General features: G+C 39.8%; 1 protein-coding gene across 1 annotated transcript in view; it reads right to left on the minus strand.

Moving 5' to 3' along the window:
- Positions 1-10,508: 10,508 nt before the first annotated feature.
- The window catches only part of LOC137658471 (cyclin-L1), a 42,654-nt gene continuing 37,056 nt past the window's right edge, over positions 10,509-16,106 (minus strand). Inside the window, exons 6-8 of the mRNA XM_068393215.1 lie at positions 11,958-12,145; positions 11,578-11,832; positions 10,509-11,425 (exon numbers count right to left, since the gene is read on the minus strand). Of these exons, the coding sequence (XP_068249316.1) occupies positions 11,083-11,425; positions 11,578-11,832; positions 11,958-12,145 (786 nt within the window). The 3' untranslated portion in view covers positions 10,509-11,082. The remainder of the gene's footprint in view (positions 11,426-11,577; positions 11,833-11,957; positions 12,146-16,106) is intronic.

Raw genomic sequence — 16,106 nt, forward strand, 5'->3', positions numbered from 1 at the left:
TTTGTCCTTGTTTTACCAAGTGGTTTGGTTAAACTATTTGTTATAACTATGTTTTTCTGGGTCGACCTGTGGCGCCCGGTGAAAAGAGTCCTTCTTAAATATCTTTTCTGATAAAATCTTCCAATTATACCAGAGAAAGATAAAAGCATGGAATGCTGAGGTTACAACCCTCGCGCGAGCACCTTTTGGGTGTCGTGTATAAAGCAAAGGCGCGTGAAATCCACTATTCACAGGTTGTCTTCCATTTAGTTAATTCCTTCGTCAAAGGGATGGGCCGATACAAAGGCCCTAGCCAACCCCCAGCGCCACACCACCCACGCCACGACGCGAGCGCCATCTGAACAACATCCTTCTTTTTGGAATCTCAAGTGTTGAATTGTTTTGTGGTGCTCTCGGTCTTTTTTATCAATCGTGGATTTATTTTGTCATGTCCGAAGCTCCATCTTCACACATTCCAATGTTAAGTACCATAGTTTGTTTTGACAGTTTTTTATTGTACCGGGCTTTTGTTTTATATCCAGTATAGTCTGTTTTATTATTCCCGTCTGGCCTTTCATGGCGGCCATTGTTTGTTCACTTGTTTGGGAATTCATCTTTGTCTGCCCGTTTGTACTCTGTCACTTAGGTTCTTGGTTAAGTCCCTGGCCTTATGCCTTTAGAACCGTTATTATTTTTTTTTGTGTATTTATGCTCATGGTACTTTTTGCTAGCAAGTCCAGCCTACGAACGAGATAGCGATCTAGCTTTGTATTTGTTTAGTACCCGCCCCTCCGAGGCGTTCGTCACTCGACTGTGCTATTTATTTTAAGTTTTAGCAGATGCTATTCTTCGATCGTAGTGTTATATGGATGTACATTTTTATTTTAGACGTTTATAATAGTGTTGTGTGATTTTTAGTCCTGTTTTTGTGTTTAAGAGAGCGAGAGCTTGGGGTCCCCGTTTTCTGTTCGCAGTCACGAGTTACCCCTTTCTCTCGTTTTCTTTCTTAGCTCCGGTAAGCGAGCGGATTTCCCGTTTTCCGTTTTGTGCGTTCAACGGGTTCTCCCTCCCTCACCTCTCCCCCTCTGGGTGGATGATAACTTACGAGTTATTTATTTTTCGTGACTTTTCAATTGTTAGGTTATGTCTCGGAGGTGCCTGCTTGAATACAAACCCTTGTTCTTTTAAAAGGATTGTTTTCACTTTACCCACCAATATACAAACTGGTTCCTGTTGCTGTTTATTCCTTCGCTAGTGTGTAATAGTGATGACAGTTGTATCGTAACTTAGGAATGAAACATTGTTGCACACTGTCGATAGAAGAACTTAATTATTCCTTCACTTTTGCAGTACCTGCATCTCTTAACACTGACCGCGGATCCATGCATTAATAGGACTTTCGGCACACTGCTGGTGGGAAAAAAAGGGCGACACCCTTCTCTCCGTTTTGGGAGTGTTACTAAGCATTAATGCACTGTGATCACTCGCTTCTAAGGGTGCTTCATTTCACCTGTTTGCAATCGGGCACTCCTATGCGAGTGCCATATCACTTGTTTGGATCGCTTGCTCCTATGAAAATGTCACGTCTCCTTTGGAATCATTCGGGAGCATAACATCTGTGCACTCATGTCTCCTGTGAGGTCCTGCAGGAGCTCCATGTCTCCTGTGCGGGATCTCGCTCCTACCTACTTAGCGCCTCTGCATCTGCTCTTCATTGCAGTCATCTTTGGGAGCGCCATCTCACTTGTTCGTGATCGCAAAAGCATATCCCACAATTATTTATCAAGCAAGTGAAGATTTTGATACATACGTATGGTACACCAACTCTTGTTGTTAGTTTTTCTTTACAGCACTGATGGCACATCCATGTACGCGTGTCGTACCATGCAGTTATGTCTTCATCTTTCATCCATTTATAACTGCATGACTTATCCTCATCTACTTCACCAATGGTGCCTCTCTGCGGTATATCACAGTATCAAGTAAGTTGTACTTCTTTATAAATAACATCCTTACAGAAAGAATGTGAGAGAGAAAGTCATTAGCATTTTTAATTTACTGTATTTTTTGAGATGTTAATTCACGTACATGTTACGTAAGGATTTTCACTATACAGTACAGTTCATGTACACTACTGTATGTGTAGCATACTCTTTACTTTTCATGAATGCTACCACTACACAAGGATTACATTATGCATCATGAGATTTTACTACATAGAATTTCATAAACAGTTGGTAGAATTGTACGGTAGGTTTTTTTTTTTCTTTTTTTTTTCTTTTTTTTCATAGTTTATATTTCACTTGTAGTAGGATAAATATTAAGTTATTAAAAAAGAACTACTCGTAGTGTATTTATGATACACTGTATACTACATACCTTATTGTTCAGTAGATACAAGCTGCGGTGTCTGGTGACGAGCTGATAGGTTGTACTATATTCTAAATACCTTACTGTGTAGTAGATACAGAGTATGTGTCTGGTGACGAGCTGATAGGGTTGTGAGCTAACCTCGGGAAGACAACATTAATTTATGAGTGATATGTCATCTCACCTTAGCTAATTAAGCTGTACAGTATTGTAGTGATAGTACCTTATATTATAGGAATACACACTACAGTACGGTATCAGTGAGTGTTGTTACATAGAAACAACAGTGTTTTGTTGTTGCTTATACATGGGTGTTATGATTGTGACTTAAATGTTATGAGTTGTCTTACCTAGTACTGGAACTTAGTAATACACAATTACTGTATCTTCGAAAAATAATATGCAGTACAATGTCGAGATAGAAACCACATCAAAACAATGTAGTGCAGTACAGTGCTTAATGTGGTAGTCAAATGCTCTGAACCGAATGCTACTGCTAACGCTTGAATGGGAAGATGACTAAATACATCCAATCAACATAGCTACGTATCTCAATGGTCTCGGAGTATGTGAGGGTGATACATACAGAGATCATACCCAATGCTAAGTGGTTTGTAAAGATCGCCTATTGCAATTGAAACCTTTACAATTGTCTACCGCAACTGGGAATGGTACGATCATCTATAGCGTCTGGGAACCGGAACTCTACCACTGTCTACTGCGACTATGAACTGTACAATTGTCTACCGCAATTAGGCACTCTACGATCATCTACTGTGATTTGGAACACAACGATTGTCTACCGCAAATGGGAAGTCTATGATCGTCTATCGCAATTAGGAAGCCTATGATCGAAATTGGAACTCTATGATAGTCTACAGCGACTGGGAACTCTACAATCGTCTACAGTGAATGGGAACTCTACGATTGACTACAGCGACTGGTAACTCTACAATTATCTACCACAAATTGGAACTCTATGATAGTCTACAGCGACTGGGAAATCTACGATTGTCTACCTCTACTGGGAATTCTACAATTGTCTACAGTGACTGGGAACTGTATGATCGTCTATAGCGACTGGTAACTCGAAGATTGTCTACCGCAAATTGGAACTTTGTGATAGTCTACAGCGACTGGGAACTCGACGATCGTCCACAGCAACTGGTAACTCTATGATTATCTACCGCAAATTGGAACTCTACGATTGTCTATCTCTACTGGGAACTCTACAATTGTCTACAGTGACTGGGAACTCTACCATTTCCTACCTCTATTACGAACTCTTCAATTGTCTACAGCGACTGGGAACTCTAGGATTGTCTACCCTTATTGGGAACTGTACGATTGTCATTCCCTATTGGGAACTCTACAGTTGTCTACCGCAATTGGGAACTCTACGATCGTCTGTAGCATCTGGAAACATTACGATTGTCTGCTAGTGAAAAGTGGAGTACTCCAAAAGAATGTGTTGTCACTTACATTGTTTATCCTCCTCATGGATATTGTAATGCATAGAACAGTTGGTGATGGTGGAGAAGGGTTAAACTGGATTGATAACCGGAAATTAGCTTACCTAGAGTCTGATGATGACGCTGTCCTTATTAGCAGACCACCACAGGAATTGCAAAGTTTGCTTACCAGAATGCTTGAAATATCACAAGAGGTTGGGCTCATGATAAATAGAAGAAAGACATATAACAGAATACTGTATGCAATTGAAGATGAAATATTTAAAGGAGAAAGGATTAATGAGGTGGAATCAATTAAAGATTTAGAAACTATAATATCTAATAAAGGATCTTTAGAATTTAAGTTAAATGAAAGATTGAAAAAATCAAACCAGACAATGGGTAGGTTACGTAAAATTTGGAAATAAAATCACCTGAAATTACATATAAAAATCAGTTCAGTGAGATCCGTGTTACTGTATGGACATGTTGTCATGGTATGACAATGAAACAATAACAACAGATTTTTTGAGATTTGAGAACAAAGCTCTCAGAAGAATATTGGGAGCTAAATGGCAGGACAGGATTAGAAATGAAACTATGAGAGACTACTCAAATGTCATATGTGGATGAGATCATGGTGAGGGGTAGATAGAGATGGTTTGGGCATGCTCTTTGCATTCCCCAAGAGATTAATTCACCAAATGTTTAACTGGGCACCACAAGGCACTAGAAGTATTGGAAGACCCAGGCCTACATGGCTTAAGACTATAAAGCGCGAAGTAGATGATGATAAATGGACAGAGACGACTGGCAAAATCAAACCGAGGCCCTTTGCGTCAATAGGCGTAGATGATTATGATGACCTCTATTGGGAACTCTACGATAATCTACAGTGATTGGGAACTACGATTGTCTACCACAATTTGGAACTCTACGATTGTCTACAGCGATTGGGAACTATGATTGCCTCTCGCAATTCGGACCTCTAAAGTTTGCCTAAAGAGATGGGAACTCTACGATTGTCTACCACAGTTGGGAATTCTACAATTATCTACAAAAATTGGGACCTCTACAATCGTCTACAGCGATTGGGAACTCTATGATTGTCTTTACATTGTATCTACTGATAGCATCTACTGATAGCATCTTAGTTCGTAGACTTTTCAGGGACACCCTCCCCAATCGATTAAACCAGAGGAGTCCACACTTGATAGTAGGGACCCAGATGGAATAAGGATGCTATGTCCTGACTTCACAGTCATTCACCATGGAATCTACACCCAAGGTAAGCCTCCAAGCTATATTGAGGTTTGATCGCTGGCCGATCACAATGCACTGCACTATGACCCTGTCAACGCCCCGGTTTGAAGTAGTACAGTACACTGTTAACGGACAAGTAATGCGGTTGTCTCCAGCTTTACCAGACAAGGGAGTAAAAAGGGGTAAGTCCCTTATGGAATGCACTAATGCAACAAGTTACAACCTGGTTCCCACTCCGAAAGACATCAAGACGGTAAGGGTGGAAGGACTAAACCGGTCTCCTCTTCCACCTATCTTATCGTCAAGGGACCAGGCCCTTCAAGGATAACTATTAAGAGTTCCCCATTACACCTTTAGCAAGTGCTGAGAGAGAATCTGGTGACCTACAGGTCCAGTTAGCTATTCCAGGCTGTTCTTCCCCAGGAAAAAGTTCTGACGGAACTCCTTCCATTAACTTGTGACTTGGCCTTCCATATAAAGGAAAGGCAGAAAGGGTCACAGAGGTCAATGACTTTACTTGCATCTTCTTAAAGTGTGTATGCCAGTCAGTTTAGGGAGAAACATGTTCCAGACCTGCTTGCTGATTTTGCTTGTTCTACCAAACTCCTCTTTTAGTCAGGAATAAAGGCTGCTGAGAAGGTTTACAGGTTCTCCAGACAATTCACACCGGCCATGGTTAGTTATGTGCGGTCCATCATAAGAGTGGCGATAACTCCGTCCCTGTATACTTCAGGACACGCATCCTCATCATTTCCCTGCCCTACAGGGACTTTTCTCGGCTTTGTCTTTGAGGAAAGTAGCTACCAATTTAAAGGTCGTTGCTTCGGCTGGGCTACTACCCCACACGTGTTCACGATAGTCTTTTGAGCACTTTCGATCTCCACTTATGTACCAATTAGTTTCGGGGAATTACTTCAACATCGAGAGACAATGCCTCATCTTGATCTGTGGATTAAGACTCTGAATCTTTAGTACCCCTAGACAGAGGGTGGAATATGTGGGCCTACTTTAACATGATAGTTACAGTCGACTCTTGGTTTGTCAACTGGCCACAGCTCCACCCGTTTCCCATGGAATTTTTGGGGCATACTCTGCAAGAAGATATACTCAAGTGATGCTCCAGTCGGTGGACTGGAATGTTGAGCTGGGGAGATTAAACAAGCTTTTCAGCCTATGGAGGTATCAAGCATCAACAAGAATATGAAGGGTCTCCTCGATTGGTATCGAGGTGCATGAAGAGAGACTGGTCACTGAGAGGAGAACCCGTTTCACCAGCGCCACCTGGAAGAAGGGGGAACTGCTAAAACCTTAAGCCGTGCATTTGACGTCTCAATACCAGTATGCATACCCTCAACTTAGTATAGACCGTAAGAAGGAAAAGCGCAAGCTTCTCAGAAATTTTCCCAATGAGGTGGCAAGTTTGTTAGAAAAGTCACTGGTCACTATTAATGATTTTGCCAGTTGTCAGGCCACTTGGCACGATGTCCTGCACATACTGGGTGTCTACTGAAAGAATGCACACGCTATTAAACTTACTAGAAATACTTGCAGAGCTTCTTTACTGGTTCATGACTAGATTTACAAAGGAGGCAGTTCTTAAACAGGTGCATTGTTGTGTGCAGCAGACAATGCAGCTGCGAGGGTTCTTTCAAGTAAGAACACTATTTGAGCAATCACTCGCAATCGACAGTCCTAGTGTTGGGTTTTAGGCTATCTTTACACCATTGCGTGACATTAAAGCTTCATTGCTCACCCTCACTTGTCCTGTTTGCAATGCAGTGGACTAGAAACTTACTTTATTCTCCTAGTCACAGACAGTTAGCGAAGTTCAAAGATACCTTACAATATTGACAGTCAGCTAAGTTCAAAGATACCTTGCAATATCTATGTGAATCCTGGACACTTTCTGAATTTCAATGTCTTCTACCGATTGTGGATTAAGACCCTAAATGCTCCTTAGCAGCCAAAGGTTGAATGGTACCCAGATGATCTGTTTATCTCTCCCTTATTAGAGAAGCTTTAAATTTCCACAGTAAATTTTCCGTTCATCCCCGATCTAAGTGTTGAAAGGCCGCTCATGAATGACAGAAGCGGGGGACTGTGACAATGACCTACCCTATATTCATATAATAAGCACCAAGGCTAGGACCAGGGAGGGACAGGCAATGGCTGCTGATAACTCAGCAGGTAGACCTATAGGCTCTCCCAAATACCCCATCCTTAGCTGACAGGGATGGCAAGGTTGCAAACACTACAAGAAACTATTGAGCTTTGAGTCGGACTTGGAACTACAGTCTAGCGATTTCCAGGTAGGAACGTTTCCAATAGGGGGCCCAACCCTTTCAGACCTCAACTAGACTTCAGAGGCACTGGGATAGTCAGTGTCTTTACTTCCTTGCAAGCTGTAACCACCACTTGGAGCATTTCCAAGTCCTCAGGTCTCTTAATTAGACTCGCTTGAAATCAGGTTAGACCCCCGCGAAGCAACTAGGAACAAGGCATATATTTTCCTGTCACACAAAACTTTCTGAAGGATACAAGATTTCCATCTTGTTTCAGCAGCTGATGGTAAGCATCTAGAATCCAAGCAGCCATGACATCATAACTCCTTCCTCTCCTCCCTACAAAGGCGACTATATGGCAAGAACGACTTGGACTCTTCCTCCTATACTGAATGAATGGGAGATCCTGAAATGATGTTTCGTTCTACCTTCATGAAAATAATCGGAAGAGTGCTTCCAACAGAGGACCACTCCAGGCGATATCGCACAAAGCTAGAACAGTGGATCTATAGTACTCTAAGCTTCAGAAAGAACCAGTCAGAGGCACAAGTATTAAAGGCTGGAGTCTGGAAGTAACAGACAACCTTTACAGCCTATTATCCATGGGAGTATGCCTACAAATGTGCTGAGCAATTTCCATAGGTCACAGAGCTTGCCTTGCTCTCTTAAGGAAAACGAGCAACTTGCGCTAAGATAAGTTGCAACGGTAGTCTAGGATTAGAGTAAGTGTGTCTGGGCCTTCTCCTCTCAAGGTAGAGCGACAATTCTGTTATTTGCTAGATTGGATGTTGATGGGGGTTAGCTTCCATACTGAGAAGCTGATCTATACATGTCCGTTATATTAGTATCTTCCCTATCCCCCGAACGAGGGGGAGAAAGGGTACAATTTATGATATATTACGTCATCTGAGGATGTACAGTAGGTTCTATCGAACGTCAGTCAGTGAACAGAAACCTAGCTCAACCCATGATAACCTACTCTCGTGTTGGGAGGCGGTAGGGATCAACACACATGCACCTCTGTCAAGTCTGAGTGCACTGACTTCCCAGGATTTAAATGCAACCAGTATGGTTATAGGTTCTTCCTTCTTCCTAAAGACAATTCTCCTATTAGGACAATGGTTTGTATTCATGAAGGGAAAAATTACAAATTTAAAATAATTTGTAGTTTTCCCTCCTTACTAGGTGAAGCTCTTTGTACTGCCTGGGGGCTGCGATTTCCAGGCCACACGGCAGTAACATTGACACCTTGTTATAAATTTTAAGAGGTGAAGTTTCAGCCAAGCTAAAAACATACTGCTATTATAGGACTCAGATTTGTATAGTTAGAAAAAAGTGAAATTCCTCGTCAGTTAACCATTCATAAGATGGTTTTATCAGTTGGTAAAATGCCAAGTATTTAAAAAAGAAAAATTTATTTCATGTAAGTAATAAAAAAGAAAAATTTATTTCAGGTAAGTAAAAGTTAACTTATTTTGACATCGTAATAACCCAAGGGGGCATACTGCTACTGGAGATTGGACCCTACTACAAACTTGAACATTTTGACATTTGTCCCCTGCGTGCTGCCAATACTGTTTGACACTTGTGTGTTGTAAATATTCACAGTTGGACATTTGTCTCTTGCTCGCTACCAATACTCAATCTGGAATTTATGGTTTAATGCCAAAAAAAAAAAAAAGCAAGTGTCTTTCTAATTATAACTTCAATAGCAGCCTAAAAGTGTCCTCCACCAGCATTTTATTACTAAAGAGCAAACTGTGAACATTATAAATTCAGTAAAGCAAGTCCTTTAATCAGGAAAATGTCTTCAGCTCACCTGAATAGCCATTGTGGGGAATTTGCTATAAAAAGGTATCGGCAAAAACGAAGCCCAGAACCAAAATCAACGGAGACGTCTCATTCATAACGGCAACCCCAAATAGAAATGGATTAAAGCTGAGAGGACAGACACCCAACTCTTCCCCTCCCCCCCCCCCCAACCAAGCTAGTACCAGACACTGGCTGTGCTGATGACTCAGAAGGTAGACTTACTGTATTAGGCTCCCCCAAAACCACCCATCCTTAGTTCACAAGGATGGTGAGGTTGCAAACTCTAATAAAAACTATCAAGCTTCAACAGGTCTCCAACTCCAGTCCTGCAGACATTAAGGTATCACTCTCCCATACAGCTTCGAATGTAAATGCTTTCCCAACTGTGACCCCATCTCCTATTCAGCCAAGCAGTTATATAAAAACAAAAGGAATAAGGGAAATACAGTATTACTCAATAGAGTTTGGATAGCAATACTGAAGAAAGATTATAGAATTCAGCGACAAAGCAGTTGGGGATAATCTCCCCCGTTAAACTATGAAGTAAAATTTGAAAGATGAACCTCGGGTAGAAGAGGGCACATTCAGGTAGGCCTGACCCAGTAGACTAAAAAAGCACCCAGAGTGCAGGCCTCTGACCCGGCAGCTTATTTCTCGAAACCAGCTATTCTTTCCCAGAGTAAATTTAGACCGTAGGCGTATTTGAAGTCTGTGACAACCATGAGCGAACATGGGGTCAAGATCTTAGGGCTTCCAAACACATCTCAACATAATAATTGATTCCCAAATGTTTCACTAAAAGAGTAAAATTATGGCCAGGAAGTTGTTCACAAACAGAAAAACATAACCTCCTCCCAACTTCGTTGGCAGAGGTAAATATAAATTTTACTCTTCACCTATACAGTAGTTAATAGGGATTCCAAACTAGTGACCGTCAAGGCATTTAATTACTGATATGTTTAAATTATTACTAATTTCTGTATAATAAACAAACTATTAAAATACATTAGTTTTTTCTAAACCAACACATGCTACTGTACTACTGCCTCCTCTAAATTTTTCCTACTGTTCCAACTAATCTTTTTGAAAATAATCATCATATACCTTTGTACTAGTATTGTTTTTACTTTTTTTATCCCTCATAACAACACATCATAGGACCTCGCAACATCAGTTATCATTTAGCTGAATAAGTTTACTTTCCATTGCTATCAAATGAAAAACTGTAAAACTTTAAAAAGTAAATAGGAAAGACTATCACACTTACCAATAGGAGACCCTCAAGCAATTTGAGAATTTCTGGAGCTATTATGGAACCTTCATCATAAAGGAAGAGAAAAATACCAGAACATTGTGTAATAAAAATAGTTTTAATCTTCTAATATATATAAAATGTAAATATACATGTTTACCAAAAAAATTACAATAAGTTAAACTTGGTTTGTATCTATATACATGATCACAGTTAAAAAACCAAGTCTATACAGCTAACATTTTCACTGAGACAAAAGATACTTCTCTTTAAATTTTATAGAACTCTTGGATTACACCTAGAATTAACATAGTACACTCGCATACACATGGACATTTTTTTTTTAAACCATTCAAACATTCTTTCACTGTCAAGAGTAAACTATAGAAAATAGGTTTCTGAAAAGTATTTATAGCTTAAATAGATTGAACTATTAACTTGGCTTTGGATAAAATAACATTTCAATTTCATAAATACCAGCTCCTGGTAACATAGCCATCGTGTTTCCACAAACACGCATCCCGTTCTTTTTACCATTCTTCTATGAATAGTGCAGATAATTCTACACATATATGATTCCTTCATAAATTAGTGAAACCCTTTTTCCATTGCACCAAAAGTGAGCATGACACCTGTCTCAATTATTATCTAATAAACCAATAGCCTACTTTACCTACCGTCTTCTATCGCGAGATCTAGATCTATGACGACCGTTCTTCTTAGTTTTGTGAGGTTTACCAAATCCATTATCATAATACTTTTTGTCCTCCCTCTCATATTTTTTCTTCTCAACATCATACCGCTCGTATTTACTGCTGCTGTATTTATTGGTATATTTGTCTCCTTTCTCCTTTACTTCGTACTTGTTAGACTTGTCCTCTCTGTACCTATCATTTTTCTCATAGCGATCATTTTTAGGATATCTTTCCTTTTCAAAGCGATCATATTTCTCATAATTCCTTTGGGGAGAACGGGAATGCGATCTTGAACGAGACCTAACAATAGGTCCTTTATCCCTGCAAAAAAAAATATTAAAATTAAAACTACTAACAATCCCTACATACAATTATTAGCAAAACTTTAAAAAGTTCCAATTTTCTTTCAATGGCAAAAAAGGCAAGTCTTTTTATCATCAAATAACCATTTACTTAATTAGTGCTATACATACTTGTGTTTGGTAAAGCGCGGAGGTGGGGTTACTGTAGGCGAGGGGGAACGAGAATACTTCTTGCTTTGTCTGTGACGATCCCTCGAGTGTGACCTAGACCTGCTCCGAGTTCTGCTTCGTGAACGCGTATGAGAGCGTGATGAATGAGAATCCCGACGATGCTTCTTGTGAGACCTACGATGAGGCGACCTGGATTGACTTCGGCTGCGACTTTTAGAACGACTACTGCTAGCACTTCTTTTCCTCGCAGAATTTCTATAATATAAAAAATAACAATTATATGACATCCTTAACATTTATGAAAGCAACTATTATACAAACGTCATGAGTAATCTCCAACCCTAATTAACAAACAAATTTTAACCAGAGAAAATCTCTACCTTTCTGGAGACGACGAACGTTTGTGCGGAGATATGTTCTTGCTAGGAGTGTTATTTCTGGAGCCAGGACTAAAAGCTGTGTTTGTTTGTGGAGTTGTTAAAGAAGCTACAGCTTTACTTCTTAACCTGGCTTCTTGTTGCTCCCTTCTAATCTCTTCCACTTTAGTCTCAAGTGCTTCCAATTTTACCTGCAAAGCAAATAAGTCAAGTTAAGTGATATATATACAGTATAGACAGAGTATTGTTATTCCTTTAAATTATATAACCAGAGCTTCAACCAACCAATAGAGCTGTTCCTCTCTACTTGCTTCACTTATTCATGAAAAAAAAAAAGAAGATTCTGTAGTGGTCGACTTTGCTCTGGGACAACACCTAGAGAGAAACTTATTAGGCATAAAAATAGTCTTTAAAGAGAGAGGTTACAATCCAACCTGTAGAAGAAACTCGCACAGACGTATCATAATTAAGAACATGACCAAACCACACGAATATTCTCAAAATATTTTCATTCATAATTAAAATAAGACAAACTTATTCTCCCTAGCTATAGAAACCAGTCATTTATTTGAATCAGCTCTTGCGCAGCCTGTTACAACCTGATTAAATGACGAGAAATTGTATCCAGGAAGAAATAATACTTCACATTGTTTTATCAATTCCTTATTAGATCTCTCTCCACCCAGGAGCCAAAATATTTTCCCAATGATCCAAATCAGTTCAAGGGATATTTAGTTTGAGAAGTTCTTTTGGGGTAATAATTGGAAGGGATGTTTTTTCACATGATGCAGGTTTCAATTTTAAAACCAAATACTGTAGTCATAAGCTGTTTTCTATCAACCACAAAGCATATAGTAGGAAGTCGAAACAAATACCGCGGCCTCATCCTAATTTGTTGAATAGAAACTTGCCGTCTAATACATTTCACATTCATGATCTAGATATTAATCTCTGGTATTGTCGTTAAGATAGATCTTTGTGCATGTTACATTTGACTTTTCACCGTTCAGACCATCCCTTATATTCTTGCAGTTTTATTCCATCGATGACCCCAAGGTTGTGTTAGTTAAATAATGTCCCTAAATCTGGCAGTTGAATTTGTTGATCTTCATAAGTTTAAATTTTGCTTAACAGGTTGACATCTCATTTTTATTGGTTACATTATGGCTTACTTGTATTCTGTAAGATGTTATAATTAGGAACAATAGATGAAAGAATAAAGGGCTGGATAAGTTGTCATCTAGGACCTTGTATAATTTGGCTAGCTGCAACAACCGGCATTATGTACAAGTTGTCCTGGGGTAATTAATTGTTTGGGCCCTCACATGAAACTGAACTGGTTGTTAGGGGTCCAAAGTAATTTTGTTTTATGTCTATGTAAAACTCGGGAAATGTGGCCTCCTGTCTTCAACATCCTGCTCCCGGAACGGTAAATATCCTTTGTGTTTACAGGCAATTGGAAGGACCCATGTAGGCCTTGATAACCACTTGCGCAAAAAGATTCTTTGGCAATACAAGAAAACACACATGGAATTGATGGAACAAAGTAATGAAGTCTCCCTCTTCTGTTATGGTTTTGGCCATAAAATCTTAAAAGAACTGGCGCAATAAAATCAAGGTCCCTTTTATTGCTGATGCCAACCCCTTGTTCCTCAAAACTCCGGGAAACCATTGAACTCAAACCCTTGATGAATGAATTGGACAGTCTCATTTCTTGATGCAGGAAGAGGAAGAATATTGGAAAAGAAGCCTTAAGAGATTCATCCTCACCTGATCAGTATTGAACGCTAGGTATGTGGGTGGGGGTGGATATGTCTTGTTGAATATGAATGCCCAATAGGTGACAGAGGTTCATCAAAATCAATCTCTGGCCCATAAATGGCACATGGGATGATAGAATCAGCAATTTGTCAAGGTACCATTGAATTAGAATCCGTCTTTTTTTTTGTGAGACTCGAAGGGGATCACAAGAGGGATTTATAAAAACCTAAGGTGCCATTGCAGGAAAAGTAATGGATACTAAACTGAAAGACATTACCCCCAACAAAGCGTAGTTCTTTTTTCATTAACAGTGTAAAGTGATGTGAATGTAAGCATCCAGCAGTTTCAATTATCCCCTCAAAAGAAGCACCTCAGAGTTTGGGGTTTGCATTTGAAAAAGTGAACTTCAGAAAGACAGTAAGGCATGTCAAGTCTACATTGGGTCTCATCCTCCCAAGGCCTTTAGCCAGCCGTAAAGTCAGGGGATTCCTTTCCTTAACATAGAAGTCTCCCTCTTCTGTTATACTTTTGGTCATAAAATCTTAAAAGAACTGGACCAATAAAATAAAGGTCCCTTTCAATGCCAATCGCTTGTTCCTCGAAACTCTGGCCGAATTGGACAATCTCATTTCTTGATGCAGGAAGAAGAAGAATAGGGTAAAAGAAGCCCCAAGAGATTCATCCTCACCTGAACAGTATTCAACCCTAGGTATGTGGGTGGGGGTGGATGACTTGAATATGCATGCCCAATAAGTGACAGGTTCATCAAATTCAATCTCTGGTCCATAAATGGCACATGGGATGATAAGATCAGCAATTTGTCAATACTCCATTGAAATGGAATCCATGACTTGTGGGACTCAAAGGGGACCACTAGAGTGATTTTTTAAAACTTAAGGTACCATGGCCGGACAGAAGTAATGGATACTAATCTGAAAAACATTACCCAACAGCAAAGCGTAGTTCTTTTTTCATAAGTGTAAAGTGATATGAATGTAACCATCCAGCAGTGGGGTTTGCATATGAAAAAAAGTGAGAGCTTCAGAAAGACAGTGAGGCATGTCAAGTCTACATTGGGTCTCATCCTCCCAAAGCCTTTAGCCAGCAGTAAAGTCAGGGGGTTCCTCTCCCTAGCATAAACTATAGTTATTCTCCAGAGCTCAGGAAAAATCTTCCTTCCTTTAGCCAGATATTCTACTCGTCGTTTGACCTGAAGTCAATTATCTATGGAGGAAGGAGTAGAAAGTCCCACTAAAAGAAGGGGGAAGACAACCCATAATAAGTCACCACAGTCCAAACCAACACTGAAAAGCTTACAGTATTTGTAGGGAGTAAGTAGATGGAGAGGACTTCCTCTTCTGAGACCTTAGCAGGGCTAGGTCTCATTGGCACCTCACAGGACTTCCTGGTTTACCCAGCCTATTCGGGAATATTTTGTCTGATCTGCCTACTTAGTTGCTGGGAATCACTTTCTAAAATAAGGATGATCTGCACCACTAACTTCTGTAGTCTTTCTCTGCCCGGAAATTTCTGAAGTGAAGGACTCATAATCGTCATCCTCCAATGTAAAGGAAGTTTGGCATTTATACAGCTATCAAAGGGAACCAGTGCCATTCCGGAAAAAAAAGAAAAAGTCTGAAGCCACAGCTGTGAGAGCCAGTGTGGTTTGTTTATAAGAGTAAAGGGATGGTGACAATGCAACAGCAGGACAACACTCTAAAGTCTGACCAAATATACATATGATCAGCATCCAAGCTAGGACGACTAGGGAGGGCCAAACAATGGCTGCTGAGGATTCAGCAGGTAGACCTATGAGCTCCCCCAAAACCCATCATCCTTAGCTCACGAGAATGGTGAAGTTGCCTCACTACCAGATCAATCTTGAATGGGTTTCAAACCTAGACCAGCAAATTTCCCAGCAGGAACGTTTCCAATAGGCTACCACAAATCTTTCACAACATTTAAAGGAGATAAATTATCATTTATGAAAAGATAGCAACTAATTTTGCTTCATATTTGAAATTAAACCCTGCTTTTGATTCAGATCTACTTAGCTTTTGAATCAATTAAAAAAAAAAAAAATGTGCTGGGCGACTAAAGACGTGCTATTTGTTGGTAATAGAGAGTTAAGTACTCTCGAAACATTCTCATGCAGATTTATAACAGATTACAGTATTTCAATCTTTTATTGCAAGATTGCAGGCAAAAAGGATCTCAATCCAGTTTTACATTATCTGATTTTACATACAACTATTTCAATAGATATTCCACTTCTCCGGGAGCATGTGAGTGTCTTTGGAGTTGGGACAGTGTCTCGCAGTGATGACTTGAGGTTGCTTGCTCGAAATCTTCATTACTTCCTATCATCTTGTAGCAATCAAGTCAAGAACT

The sequence above is a fragment of the Palaemon carinicauda genome, chromosome 1, assembly GCF_036898095.1.
Source record: "Palaemon carinicauda isolate YSFRI2023 chromosome 1, ASM3689809v2, whole genome shotgun sequence".
NCBI lineage: Eukaryota > Metazoa > Arthropoda > Malacostraca > Decapoda > Palaemonidae > Palaemon > Palaemon carinicauda.